The sequence below is a fragment of the Rhinatrema bivittatum genome, chromosome 6 (genome assembly GCF_901001135.1).
Source record: "Rhinatrema bivittatum chromosome 6, aRhiBiv1.1, whole genome shotgun sequence".
Taxonomy (NCBI): Eukaryota; Metazoa; Chordata; class Amphibia; order Gymnophiona; family Rhinatrematidae; genus Rhinatrema; species Rhinatrema bivittatum.
This window is the reverse complement of record NC_042620.1, coordinates 190687417-190702612: the sequence shown is the minus strand read 5'-3', so window position 1 is coordinate 190702612 and position 15196 is coordinate 190687417. Positions and strand designations below refer to the sequence as shown.

At 41.2% G+C, this 15196-nt stretch overlaps 1 protein-coding gene across 1 annotated transcript in view; it reads right to left on the bottom strand.

Annotated features, from left to right (window-relative positions):
• The window catches only part of PARD3B (par-3 family cell polarity regulator beta), a 2091605-nt gene that overhangs the window by 524172 nt on the left and 1552237 nt on the right, over positions 1-15196 (bottom strand). The window contains 1 exon segment of the mRNA XM_029606318.1: positions 685-795. Coding sequence (XP_029462178.1) covers positions 685-795 — 111 coding nt within the window.

The window sequence follows — 15196 nt, the reverse complement described above, 5'->3', positions numbered from 1 at the left end:
TGGAGATGAATACTGAAGACACGGGACAAAGGACATGGGGACTGAAAACAGAAGATAATGGACGCTGGAGGGCAACTCGCTCTACTAGGATGTAGGGAGACCTGTTGCCGAGGCAAGGACTGAAGGGAGAAAGGGCCTTTTATAGGCCAGAACCTATGAAGTCATCAGTGGGAGCCATGGTGGATTTCCCACTGCAGGCCCTTTAAGTCAGGCACGCAGGCACTTAGAGGAGCCCAGGGAGAGAGTGCAGGAGTGGCAGTGTCTGCCGCATGTCGGCAGCATCTTGCCGCGTTGAGGAGCAGCCAGCTCGGCCAGAACCACCAGCGGCATTCTGCCACTTGCTTGGCAGCCTGCCATGACTATGTGAAGGTCCTTGGCTGTATTGACTGATGGCAGTAGTTTGGGCCAGAGGAGGAGGTAAGAGTGGCAGTGTGGGGGACAACCCGCGGACTGCCAATTGTAACAGATGGAACAACTTCCCCATGGAAGTGGTGTACATTAGAAAAGTATGTGAATTCATAAAAGCATGGGATAATCATAGGGGATCTCTGACAGAGTGGTAGGTATTGTAAAGCTAAATTAGTTAGTGTGCAAGGGCAGTCTAGATAGACTGTATGATCTTTTTCTGCCATCACATTTCTAGTTTTGCATTCTCCACATCATGGCAATCAATTTCCAGCTTACCTTTCACGTTCTTCTTTCATTTTCTCTAGTTCCTCTTCTTTTAGAGTACTTTGTTTTATAGTTCCTTTCTGGTCACACTTTTCACCTTTATCCTCTTTCTTCTTACCAAACCTAGTAAAAATAGGAATGAAAAAGGCAAAAAATTGGATTAGTTGGGAAAAATCGATTAGCACAGCATTTGCTAGGCAGAAACCATATTTGCCTTGCCAGAAAATGTAAAGAAAAGCAGGTTAGTTTGACTGTTAAAGCCAAAAAGAATAGGAAAGTCAAAGAAGATATTCCATCAGATGGAACAATTAGTAATCAAACAACCTCCCACAAAAATAGATGCAATTTTTAAAAGACATCAAAGCACAGAACTGAATACTGCCTGGACATATTTTAGATTGTAACCAGATCTTTAACCCTGGAAAATGAAATGTTCCTCTCTTACTCCCCAAGTATAGTAGATGGATATCAATTGGAAGAGCAGAATGTTATCAATGTAGATAGTGGAAAATATAGGGTGGCAGTATATCAAATAATGTACAACCTATACCAGAAGTAGATTCCCATTCTACATGGCCAGGCTGATATCTAATATACTACCAGGTGTGACCATTGGTTCCATCAGCTTCCACTGATCCTATGAACAGCCATGTCCTTCAGATTGTTGGTCTAGCCAGATATTGATGGCAAACTCCATCATTGTTGAGCCTGTTGACCATTTGGTCTCCTGGCGATCCTTTCCCTACATGTCCTCAGCCAACCTGCTAGTCAGGACAGGTATCATCTCGTTATCAATGTTAGATACTTTATCCACCAGTCCTGAGAGGGCCACCCCCTTTAGATGATGCCACCTCGACAGCCCCCTCTCCCAGCTAGAGTCTACAGATATCTAAGTAGTTTAGGTATTCCATCATAAACAAAAGGCAGTGGCTTCCACTTGTCCCTTGATCTTCACAAAAAATATCCTGCCTCATGCCAGAGGACCTGATCTTAGGCTGGTACAGGCTAGCATATTTCGGCTATTAAAGGTTCATGCCAAACCGTTATGCCTTCCAGCCATTTGATACGGTAGATCCTTGCTTGTTACACCTTCTTGCTTTTGTTAAAGAATAAGGATCTTTGCATATTTTCATGCCCAACTTGTAATGTATGACCCAGTGATCTCTGCAATGGAAGACCAGCTTCTGAAAGTCATGTTGTCTTTACATTTTGCAGATCAGCTGGGAACCAAAGAACTTGCCCAAGCTATTACCAACTAGATAAACCAGGTTTACAGCTAGGCAGACTTGAGACTCTAGTTTATCTCACGGTATTCCCCTTTTGCCAAAGCACAGCAGAAATTCCTATCAATGCAAGCTCTGAAGGTGCCCAACATGTTTTGTTGCATGCTCTCTTGGCAGAGAGGTCGAAAACTGAATGACCCACACAACTCTGGCATTGCCTTGTCATAACACCTCTCCTTCAGGCTCCTTGCTGCCCGTCACCCTAACAGGGAAGTGGCCAGGCCAAGAGCTGGGGAAAAGGCTATAAAATGTGTGTTCTCTCTATCTCTCTCTCCTTAAAAGAAAGAATTAAAAGGTGACACACAGGAGCAGGAAATGGAAACCAGGATCACACAACACCACCACCACCCCCCCCCCCCCCCGAGATTGTTTATATGGGTTTTATTCCTTCACCTCTTTGTGAACCACCTTCATTTTGTTTTTCCATGACCCGACGGCAGGCTGCATTCCCTCTTCTAATCCCTTTGTGAAGCCGCGTGCCAGCAGGGCTCTGGCAAGCTTGAATCTTTCCGTACGCAATGGGGAGAAATTTGTGCGGGGGGGGGGGGGGGCACGCGTTCACACGGCCTGGTACAAGTCCGCAGCGCTCGGGACTCTTAGCTCCTGGCTAATCCCTCCCTTGAGTTCATGACGCCTCGTGCGGACTCATTCAGGGGAAAAACCGGGAACCAGAACATCTTTCCAGTTCTCAGAACGAAGCGCAGAAACAAAGCCAAGGCTTCCCGCAGAGCCAACCTATGCTGGGCGCGGACCTGCCGGCAGGGACAGAGCCGTGCAATGGACCTTTGCCTGGGGGGGAGGAACACACCTGAGAGTAACCCCCAGCAACCACAAAAACAGGTTTTTTTCAAACCAGAGTTGAGGAGAGGAGCAAGATCTGGATGGATTCCTGTAGGGCGGGTAGATAGATATATTCCGATTCTTCCAATCTTGAGTAGATTTAGGAAGCCATTGAATACCTCCTACTTTAAGAGGGGTTTTTAAGACGAGTACAGGCTCCGGTATGAACAATGATAAATTACAAGAATGAGCAAATAAAGAGGAATTAATACACCTAAGGTGCTGATGTAGACCCCAAGATATTGACTTTGTAAAAGAAACAGCAGCTTTAAATGACTATTATTCAACTTCCGGTGTGCCCACACGTCCCTCAGTACCATGGGGTTTATCCCAGGGCCAGAAGTCACTGATGTACAACCAGACAGTTTCCAATAGAGAGCATACCCTGTTTTGTTTTTAATTACAGTATATATTTTTTTACCCTTTTATTGTTGGGGATGGTGAGGTAGCCTCACATTTGTATTGCCTCTGAGCATTCTCTGTAGTGAATAGCCCCTGGCCTCCTCCCCCAATATTTCACGGCTTGGAATTAATCGGTAAGCAAGCCGATCCTAACTTCTACGCTTGGTATTTGCAGTTGCTGCAGTAAAATTATCAGCTGGCGTTTTTAATGAAGGGTACACTAGGGATATAGGGAGAAAAGGCCTCTGAAAAACTAAGTGATGACATCTCTTTAGAGGTTGATCAGAATTAATGAAACAAACTGAAGAAAATGTGAAAAAAAAAAATTATCCAGAGTTTTCAAAAAGTCCTGTTTTTAAAAGGGATGGTTATGGGGAAAAGCAGCAGTAGTAGTAAGGGAATGGGTAATTCTGGCACGCATTCTCGTTCTAAGTGGCAGCAGACGCTGTAATTAAACGATTAGGTTTGGCCTTTTTACTCTATATTTGCACATACGTACCTTAAACATTGAATCTGATTGATGGTGTTCTTATAAATCTCTAAAGCTGAACTTTTTTTGCTGGGTGATGAGAAAGCCATAGCCTCTGCATACAGCCTGAACCATCATGTGTGTGTGTGTGTGTGGGGGGGGGGGGGGGCAGAGAGTTGGGCATGGTGCCACAAATGACCCTACCCGCCCTTATGTACCAACCTGGTCCTCCTTCTGCTCACAGTCATTGCAGGTTGTTGTGGCTGCCAAACACGGGTGCTGCCAGGGGGGCTGCAGGGAAATTGCAGAGGTAGGGGAGAGCAGCTTGAAGACGGTTCAAGCCTTGGTGACTTGGCAGCAACAATTCTGGGTTTTTTTGTGTCTGTTGTGTGCTTTTTAACTACTCTGCTATATACAGAGGTTGGGGCTTGCTTTTTAGGAAGTAAAGAAAAGCAAAAACATTTGTACTGTTTTAAAGGAAGATTGCACATTCTTGTAGCTGGCACTGATTTGCTCTGTTGGGGGGGTCTCTTTTGTTAAGGAGTCTGTAATGGGTTCTTTGTTATGATTGTATTTTTTTATTTTTTTTTTTTTATAGATGCATTGGGAATTTGAGAGAAAATATATGTATATATCTACTCTATCTTAAAAAAAAAAAAAGGGACTAACGTGTCATTTTTATTAATGTTTTCCTACCTCATCCTTATCCACAAACTCACACTTACTTCTTCCATTATATTACATTACTGTAAGAGCAAAAACAAAAAAGATCGCTGGAGGGCCTCGAATTGGCCGATTGCCAGGGCAAGGGGGCTGGAGCACTGCATAGCTCTGGTAAGTTGGAATTGAGCAAGTACAAATTTAGATCATGAGCAACTGTAAAATTAAACAAAATGATTGCTTCCTTCTTAAACCAGTCTGTTCTGGATCAATGAATTATTAATTGAAACTTACCCTGCAAGACATGTGCTGGAAAGCCTATATAGCTTGAATCCCTTCTTACCTCAAGGGGCTGAGTAGCTCACCAATGAGGAGGAAGAAGTCTAGTTGGAAAGGGATGCTGAACGGTAAGCTTCAAATGAATGGTAGGACATGCAAAAGCCTAGCTAATGTGCTAGCACCTTTGGCCATCAACCTCATGTTCAAGGTGCAGTCTCACTATGGATCGGTACAGAAACATTATGATATTCACTATTTTATTTTCCATTTCTCTCCAAATAATTCCTAACATTCTAAGAACTTAAGAAGTTGCCATACTATGTCAGAACGAGGGTCTATCAAGCCTAGCATCCTGTTTCCAACAGAGGCCAATCCAGGTTACAAATACCTGGCTAGTAACCAAACTTTAATAGATCCCATGCTACTAAAGTCGGTAATAAGCAGTGGCTATTCCCTAAGGGGTGGATTTTCAGAGCCCTGCTCGCCTAAATCCGCCCAAAACTGGGCGGATTTAGGCGAGCAGGGCCCTGCGCGCCGGTGAGCCTATTTTACATAGGCCTACCGGCGCGCGCAGAGCCCCGGGACTCGCGTAAGTCCCGGGGTTCTCCGAGGGGGGCGTGTCGGGGGCGGGCCCGGTCGTCGCGGCATTTCGGGGGCGTGTCGGCAGCGTTTTGGGGGCGGGTATGGGGGCGTGGCTACGGCCCGGGGCGGTCCGGGGGCGTGGCCGCGCCCTCCGTACCCGCCCCCAGGTCGCGGCCCGGCGCGCAAGAGGCCCGCTGGCGCGCGGGGATTTACTTCTCCCTCCGGGAGGCGTAAATCCCCGGAGAAAGGTAAGGGGGGGGGGGTGTAGACAGGGCCGGGCGGGTGGGTTAGATAGAGGAAGGGAGGGGAAGATGAGGGGAGGGCGTTAGAGGATTCCCTCCAAGGCCGCTCTGATTTCGGAGCGGCCTTGGAGGGAACGGGGGTAGGCAGCGCGGCTCGGCGCGCGCCGGCTATACAGAATTCATAGCCTTGCGCGCGCCGATCCAGGATTTTAGTGGATACGCGCGGCTCCGCGAATCCACTAAAACGAATCCACTAAAACGCGAATCCACTAAAACGCGAATAGGCGAATAGGGAACGGGGGTAGGCAGCGCGGCTCGGCGCGCGCCGGCTATACAGAATTCATAGCCTTGCGAGCGCCGATCCAGGATTTTAGTGGATACGCGCGGCTCCGCGAATCCACTAAAACGAATCCACTAAAACGCGAATCCACTAAAACGCGAATAGGCGTACTTTTGCTGGCGCCTGATGCGCCAGCAAAAGTACGCCTATTCGCGTTTTTTGAAATCTACCCCTCAGGCAACTTGATTAATAGCAGTTTATAGATTTCTCTAGGAATTTATCCAAATCTTTTTTAAACCCAGCTATACTAACTACCTTAACCACAACCTCTGATAATGAATTCCAGAGCTTAATTGTGCATTAAGTGAAAAAAAATGTTCATGGAGTGCCCCCTAGTTCTTATATTATCTAAAAGATAATATAAGGATAATATAAAAGATAATATAAGGAGGAGTGAGTTGCAATAGTCCCTAAACTGGACTATTGCAACTCACTCCTCCTGGGCCTGCCAGCCAACACCATCAAACCACTTCAGATGGTCCAGAACGCGACGGCCAGAATTCTCACTAACACCAAAAAATGGGATCACATCACCCCTATCCTCCAAAATCTTCACTGGCTGCCTATAAAATTTAGGATACAATTTAAATCCCTCATGATGATTCACAAGGCTCTTCACAACATCTCCCCCCTCAACCTATCCTTACAACTACAGCAACACATCTCCAATAGACCAATCAGAAGTGCATACCAGAACATGCTTCACACCCAGCCAACAAAAACCTCATTGAGGAAACGAGCTCTGTCCACTGCAGGTCCCCATCTTTGGAACCTGCTCCCACCGGACCTCCGCCAAGAACCATGCCTTCCGACATTCAAAAATAAGCTAAAGACTTGGCTATTCACTCAAGCTTTCCGTGAGAGCTAAAATCTGGTGAAGCGACAGGCGATATACCTACCTCTGTACATATGTTCCTGATTTATGGTTCCCAGTTACATTTAATTGAGTTTATGAAAGTTCTCTTTAATAGTTTTCCTGTATACTTGTGTTAATGTATTCTGCCTTGAGGCGCCTGTTTTAATGTATTTCCGCCCCTGGAGGCGACTGTTCAGTTCCTGTAACCAGTGCGATATGTATTCTTTACAGGAACATCGGTATATAAAAATAAAAAATAAATAAATAAAAGAGTAAATAACCGATTCACATATACCCATTCTAGACCTCTCATGATTTTAAAGACCTTTATCATAACTCCCCTCAGCCATCTCTTCTCCAAGCTAAGCAGACCTAAACCTCTTTAGCCTTTCCTTATAGGGGACCTGTTCCATCCTCTTTATCATTTTGGTTGTCCTTCTCTGTGCAACTATATCTTTTTTGAGATATGGTGACCAGAATTATACACAGTATCCAAGGTGTGTTCTCACCATGGAGCGATACAGAGGCATTATGACATTTTCCGTTTTATTCACCATTCCTTTCCTAATAATTCCTAATATTCTCTTTGGTTTTTTGACTGCCGCAGCACACAGAGCTGATGATTTCAATGTAACTCCTAATATGGAACCTAACTGTGTAACTACAGCATGGGTTATTTTTCCCTATATGCAACACCTTGCACTTGTACACATTAAATTTCATCTGCCATTTGGAAGCCCAATCTTCCAGTCTCGCAAGGTCCTTCTGCAATTTATCGCAATCCACTTGTGATTTAAACTACTCTGAATAATTGTGTATCACCTGCAAATTTGATAACCTCACTTGTATTCCTTTCCAGATCATTTATAAATATAATGAAAAGCACCAGTCCAAGTACAGATCCCTGAGGCATTCCACCGTTTACTCTTTTCCACTGAGAAAATTGACCATTTAATCCTACTCTCTGTTTCCTGTCTTTTAACCAGTTTATAATCCATGAAAGGACATCACCTACTATTCCATGACTTTTTCATTTTCTTAGAGTCTCTCATAAGGGACTTTGTTAAACGCCTTCTGAAAATCCAAATACACTACATCTACTGGTTCACCTTTATCCACGTTTATTAACCCCTTTAAAAAATTGAAGCTGATATTTTAGGCAAGACTTTCCTTGGGTAAATCCATGTTGACTGTGTTCCATTAAACCTTGTCTTTCTATATGCTCTGTGATTTTGATCTTTAGAATAATTTCCACTATTTTTCCTGGCACTGAAGTCAGGCTCACTGGTCTATAATTTCCTGGATTGCCTCGGATCCCTTTTTAAATATTGGGATTACATTGGCCACCTTCCAGTCTTCAGGCTCAATGGATGATTTTAATGATAGGTTAGAACATAAGAACATAAGAAATTGACATACTGGGTCAGACCAAGGGTCCATCAAGCCCAGCATCCTGTTTCCAAACCAGGCCACAAGAACCTGGCAATTACCCAAACACCAAGAAGATCCCATGCTACTGATGCAATTAATAGCAGTGGCTATTCCCTAAGTAAACTTGATTAATAGCAGTTAATAGACTTCTTCTCCAAGAACTTATCCAAACCTTTTTTGAACCCAGTTACACTAACTGCACTAACCACATCCTCTGGCAACAAATTCCAGAGCTTAATTGTGCATTGAGTGAAAAATAATTTTCTCCGATTAGTCTTAAATGTGCTACTTGCTAACTTCATGGAATGCCCCCTAGTCCTCCTAAAACCCGAACGTGTAAATAACCGATTCACATCTATTCATTCAAGTCTTCTCATGATCTTAAGGACCTCTATCATATCCCCCTCAGCCGTCTCTTCTCCAAGCTGCCTCAGCTGTCTCTTCTCCAAGCTGAACAGCCCTAACCTCTTCAGCCTTTACTCAGAAAGTTACTATATTTAACTGTATTTATTTTCCATACTGAACTTAATTTCAATACTGCAATTAAGATAAAATTATGATTGGGTTTAAAACATTTCTTTATGTCCATTTACAGGGGAAGGAAAAATGTAAAACAGGCTTCTTGTGCATGCATAAACCAAGCAACTGATTTACTAAGGCTTTTCTCCCATTCTCTATCTATGGGAAAAATGCTTAGTACATGAGGCCTTAAGTTTGCAGAGGCAAATAAAATGATACCTTTCAGTATACTATGTCCCATCTCTCTAGCTACTGAAAACTACACCAAGACTGGAATTCTGTTTTTACTGTTTTCAGGTTTCAAAGGGATATAATCTGCATTACTTAAAGTACTTAGTTCACTTGATAGTAGATGGATAAAACTGAGCTCAGAAGAAAATATGCTTCAAGTTTAAAGGAACTATCAAACTAATCAAACTATACTATAGTTAGAAAATGTCTTCCTAATGTCTAACCTTAATCTCTTCACTGTAATTAAAGCCCACTACTTCTTGTCCTTTTACCAGAAGGAGAAAAAAATAATCAATATCTCTCTTTATTTTTTAATTTTCCTATTTTTGTAATTTTTTAAATTAAAAATGAAGAACTTGACAGAAAATAAGGTTATTAACTTGCCTCCTTCCTCCTTATGTAAATTTTTATGTGTTTTTATAAATAATTTTGATATAATATTTATGTCAAAAAGATTTTTTTAAATCAAACAAGATTTTTAAATTGATTATAATCTCCACTTTGCATAATCGGGATAAAGCAACTTATATTTTTCTTCTATTGCTTTCAATATCTTATCAACTTTCATTGAATGACTGAAATTCACGTATCCCTTATGCTCATAGACAATTAAATTTCAATCTCCTTTCAATTTATACGCCATCTATCTTAAATATCCCTACAAGGGTTTTGTGAACGCCGAGTTCCTGTATATTAAACTACCACTATCCAAATGGAACTGTTAGAGACTTATCTCCCAACACAGCTGCGTTTCGGTTTTTCTTCCTCAGGGGAGAATGTCCATTCCTGTTATCCTTAGTTTATAGTTGATCCAAAGTTCATGGCGTTTTTTCAGGCTATCCGTTCTCTCTCCGGCTTACGAAGCTCCGAGTGGCGGCCATGAACTTGGATCAACTATAAACTAAGGATAACAGGAATGGACATTTCCCCCTGAGGAAGAAAAAACCGAAACGCAGCTGTGTTGGGAGATAAGTCTCTAACAGTTCCATTTGGATTAGTGGCTAGTTTAATATACAGGAACTCGGCGTTCACAAAACCCTTGTAGGGATATTTAAGATAGATGGCGTATAAATTGAAAGGAGATTGAAATTTAATTGTCTATGAGCATAAGGGATACGTGAATTTCAGTCATTCAATGAAAGTTGATAAGATATTGAAAGCAATAGAAGAAAAATATAAGTTGCTTTATCCCGATTATGCAAAGTGGAGATTATAATCAATTTAAAAATCTTGTTTGATTTAAAAAAATCTTTTTGACATAAATATTATATCAAAATTATTTATAAAAACACATAAAAATTTACATAAGGAGGAAGGAGGCAAGTTAATGATTATACTACGAGAAGGGCGCAAGGCCGTGGAGGCATGCACCAGTAAATGAAACTTACCTCTTTCTCCAATATATTTTATTAAAATTGATTGTCAATACAAATAAAAATAAGATAGTTTATCGAACACATTTTTAGGAGGTGAGAGCACAGAATTTTGGGAGTACATTTATTTGGATTTCTCATCACAAGCGGAGAGAGATACTGATTATTAGAAAATAAGGTTAGGCATAACATAGAAATGAAAGCAACTATGTAACATATGTAACTATGTAACATAACAACAATAAGTACATACATATTTATTATTATGTTACATATTTATTTTTGTTTATACTATGTTCCTGCTCTCCTTACTCTCCTCCAAGTTCCTGTAACCCTCGCTCATTGTCACTTACATCTTCTCTTAACTTTCAGTTGCACTCTAGCTATGCTGACTGTTAATGTTAAATTTCCCATTTTGATGTAAACCGATGTGGCATGACATGTGTCATGAACGTCGGTATACTAAATAAATAAATAAATAAATAAATAAATAAGAGAAAATATGCATATCCTTATGTATATTTTTCTATTTAGTTCCCAATAAGTGAGACCCAATAAAAGAAAAGCCTAGGAGCTAGGTATAGACTGAAATTAAAAAAAAAACAAAACATATTATACCACTAAAATTTGCATGTCCCTTAATAATCCTCAGGCTTTATTTAATACCTTTAAAAGTTTGACTAATAAATCCAGGAACGATTGCCATGCTTTGACATTCTCTCCTTAGTGTTTTACATACTATCTTATTACAAAACTCTTTACATTGTCCTTTTTTGTGTAAACACTACCTTTTCACGCCAGCCTTTGCAGATTTAAGTGTTTTATAATGTATACGCCTAATCTTTTATTGCTTTCATGACCTTTATTTTATGTTATTGTAAGCTCTTTTTAATGTACTCGTTTTATTTTATTTTTATTTTATGTTCTGCTCTTTAACTATGTATGTTTTATTGTAACCCGCCCCAAACTTTGAAGGGCATGAGAAATAAATACTGTAAAGTAAGTAAATAAATAAATATTTTCTCTCTCACCAGCTGCATCTTTTTTTGCTTTGGGGTCACCTACTTCTGCGAAGTGGTAAACTTTCAAGAGGGCAGGAAAGTCTGAGGTAACTTAGGGAAATACCTAAAAGTACCTGAGTGTAATCCACTTTGAAGTGCTGACAAAAGTGCGAAAAGTGGAATATAAATCTAAATTAAAAAAAAAACCAAAACTTAGGTAAGCTCAAGAACACTTCCTGTTCTCCAGATCCATGTCCAGATCTGTGTCCATTTGCAATTACTTTTCAGCTAAAAGAAGACTTTCTGGAGGTTTTAACTCATTAATTTGTCTCTTGAAGAGGGTAGGGTACCATCTGGCCTAAAAATAAAAAGCCATTCTGTATCCTGTATTAAAAAAAGGCAATTTAGATTCAGATTCCTCAGTTAATTATCAGCCTATCACCAATTTTGTTACTTTAGGAAAGTTGCTAGAAAACATTGTTTACTCTCAGCTAGCAAACTTTCTCAGGGATAACAAAGTTTTGCATCCATATCAGTGTGGCTTTTGCCAGAAGCACAATCTTGTCTCTGTTACTAATTATCTGCTGCAGGGGTTGGATCAAGATTTAGCAGTTATTGCGATCTTCATTGATGAATCATCTGCCTTTCGACACTGTGTCCCACTGAATTCTTTAAAAGCATTTGGTAGATCTTGGCATTGAAGGCTTGGTTTAAATCATTTCTAGAGTCCAGGGAGCAATTGGTGTTTTTTGATGGAACTATGTCTAAGGTGTTTATGATGTCATATGATGTCATCTGGGGTTTCATAAGGCTTTGTTTTGTCTTCAGCCCTTATTAACATTTATCTGATACCACTGTGTGATTTATTGGAACATCAATCCAATACTTTTAGAATTTATGCTGATGATATGCAGCTTTATTTCCATTTTAATGGTAATTTGTCTTAAACAATCACATTTCACACAGTCTGTCCCTTATTTATGGATGTCTGAAAATCATTTATTGTTAAATGTTGACGGTGGAGGCTATATGCTTCAGCTGAATCCCTTTCCATTTTGGGTAACTCCATACAGTTTAAGGATACAGTAAGAAAATTGGGAATTTATATTCGACTGAAGGCTTTCTTTCAAACCTCATGTACTTCAAGCTCTCAGGAAGGGATATTTCAAATTACGTATTCTTCACCATTTAAAACCTATTTTTTTATTTTAATGAGTTTAAGAACTGTAGTTCAGGCACATATTCTTAGAAATATACATTATTGTAACTCACTGTATGTTGGTTTGCTTTCCACCAAAATCAGGGCCTTACAAGTATATTAAACTCGGCAGCTTGTCTTGTGACAAACGGATGTAGATGGGATCATATTACTCCGTTGTTCTTTGAGCTTCAGTGATTGCCAGTAAAGCAGAGGGTGCATGTTAAAATTTTAGTTTTAATTTTAAAATCTTTGCACATCTCTTATTTGGCAGATTTGATAATATTTTATAATTTCTCCCACTCTCTGTGTTTTCAATCTAAGAACTTCTTAAAAGTTCCCTCAGCTACTTCCACTAAACCTATGGCTAAAATTGGGAGCGACGCACAAGGGGGGTCACAGTTGAGCTAAATTCGCGGGGCATCGTCGGCCTTCCCCATTTCTCTCCCAGTCCGATCCAATCCCTTTCCCACCCCACCCCTAAATGTTTCCTACCTTCGGGTGTTTTTTTTGTTTTGAAGTTGCTGCTCCTCCGGAGCAAAAACTTGCATGCGCCAGCACTGCCGGTTTGTGCTCCCCCGGCACAGCAGCAAATGGCTGCTGTACTGGCGCCTCCAGCCCCACCACCCAGACTGCCCCCTTTTCAGGCCCCAGCACTTACTCACGTCCCAGGGTTTATGCGTGTGGCTGGGCCCGTTTGAAAATTGGCCTGAGGTGCATAAGACCCGGGATTTACACATGCTGGGGTTTTAAAATCCGGCCATTATTGTAATCTTCTCAGTATGAATTTTTTCAATATGAGCAGAATATAAACTATTTAAATAAATAAATAAACAAACACATAAATAAATAAATAGTAAAGAAAAGCAAGAGAAAAAATGTATATCCTTATGTATATCTTTCTACTTAATTCCCAATAAATGAGATCCAATAAAAGAAAAGCCCAGGAGCTAGGTATAGGTTGAAGCAAAACAAAAAAAAGAATATATGAACAAAGCAACCAGTGAAAACAATAGGAACTAAATCGAGAATGATTTACATGCCTTTAATGTAGAGAGAAAATATCTCTTTCAAAATACCTCAATCATATATCGGATATATATGAAGAAATCAAGTTTCCCTGCTCCCCATATTAACAGGTAACTTAGGCCTAGAATCATCAGAATGTTATGTTCTTTTTGTAGAAGGGGTCCCACTATTGCAGGGGGTGTTGCCGTGATAGTGGGACCCCTCCCCCGAAAATACATTGCAGCTCGATAACAGCCAAATACAGTGACATAAAAGACTGCAGTGAGCTGACTTTTATTGCGATGGCAGCCCCAATCTCACGGGACCACCATTGTCTTAAAAGGGCCGCTGGCTGCCCAAAAAATAAACTGCAGCCAAACGTGGAGGTTGAGCAGGGGTCATTGTTGACCCTTTTTTCAATCCAGGGCAGCCCCGGTGCCTCCAAAATAAAGTTTAAATATGTGTGTGGTGCTGGCTTCCCCTGGCCCCCAGAGGCAGAGCCACACCTCCCCCTGTCCCCTCCAGAAACCTCCTTTCCTTATAATCAATCCCACGTCTAGGACGGGTGCACCCTCTAACCCGCCCAGTTGGTGCCATTTTCCAAAATGGCACCTACCTCACCTTTCCCCAGCCATGTGACTTGGGTAAGGTCTGGGGATTGGATTCAGGCTGGGAGGAGGGGTTTTTGTCTGCTGAGGGGCTGGGGGAGAGGGACCCTGTCTATCGGGGGTGCTGAGGGCTGCATCACTGTGTGCATATTTTAAACTTTAATTTTATTTTGGAGGAGTTGGGGCCACCTCAATTGGTGGCCCTGGGTTGAAATGTGGTTCAGTAATGTTCCTGCTCAACCTCCCCATTTAGCTCCAGTTTTTTTTTCCCCTGCCACTTTAAATGTGCGGCAGGACCTGCATTAGGGTCTTGGGCCTTTCACTGCACATCTAACGCTAACCAGGGAGCTGGTGTTATTTTATCGTGGCTGACCGTGATAAAGTATTTGCATCAAATTGCCTAGAAATGATCTTCTTCGCATACATTTGCATTATTCATGCATGCAAATCAGATGCTAAGAAATTCATTGTAATAGGAGAGGGTATCTGGGGTGGGGGGGGGGGAACATGCAGAATTTCATGTATATGTCAAGCAATATAGGCAATACAATGCACATTTGAGCCTATCATGCCATAAGGCCCTAATGCAATTTGATGGATAACCCTGTTAAAATTAAAAAAAATATATACAACTGCAAAGGATTCTAGAAAATGTATCAAACATTTTCAAACTTTATTAAGCATTTAAAGGAAAAGGAGAAATTACTTCTTACCTGATGATTTCCTTTCCTTTAGTGAAGGGTAGGTTAATCCCAATGAGTGTGTTATGCACCTCTGCCAGCAGATGGAGACAGAGCAATAGCTGATGTCACAGCTATATAGTCCGACATCAGTCCACCAGTATTATTCTAAAAAGCCAAACTGTGGACAAACCTGTTTAAGACTTGAACATTATTAGCAACAGGCAACCATCATATTTCTCAACAACCAGAACACTGAGCTCAGTCAAAAGTGGGAACATATCTGGCAAACTAAGAGCTAGAGAAGCTACTTACCAGTTATCAACAAAGAGCAGGAATCATACTCTGCTTCACTCACCCTAAGAAGGCTAATCACAAAGTCCAAATCTGGCAACCGAAGGCAGGTGTGGGATTGACCTACACTGCACTAAATGAAAAGAAATTTTCAGGTAAGTAATAATTTCTCCTTCCTTAGCGTTTGGGTAGGTCAATCTCAATGAGTGGGATATACAAAAGCTAATC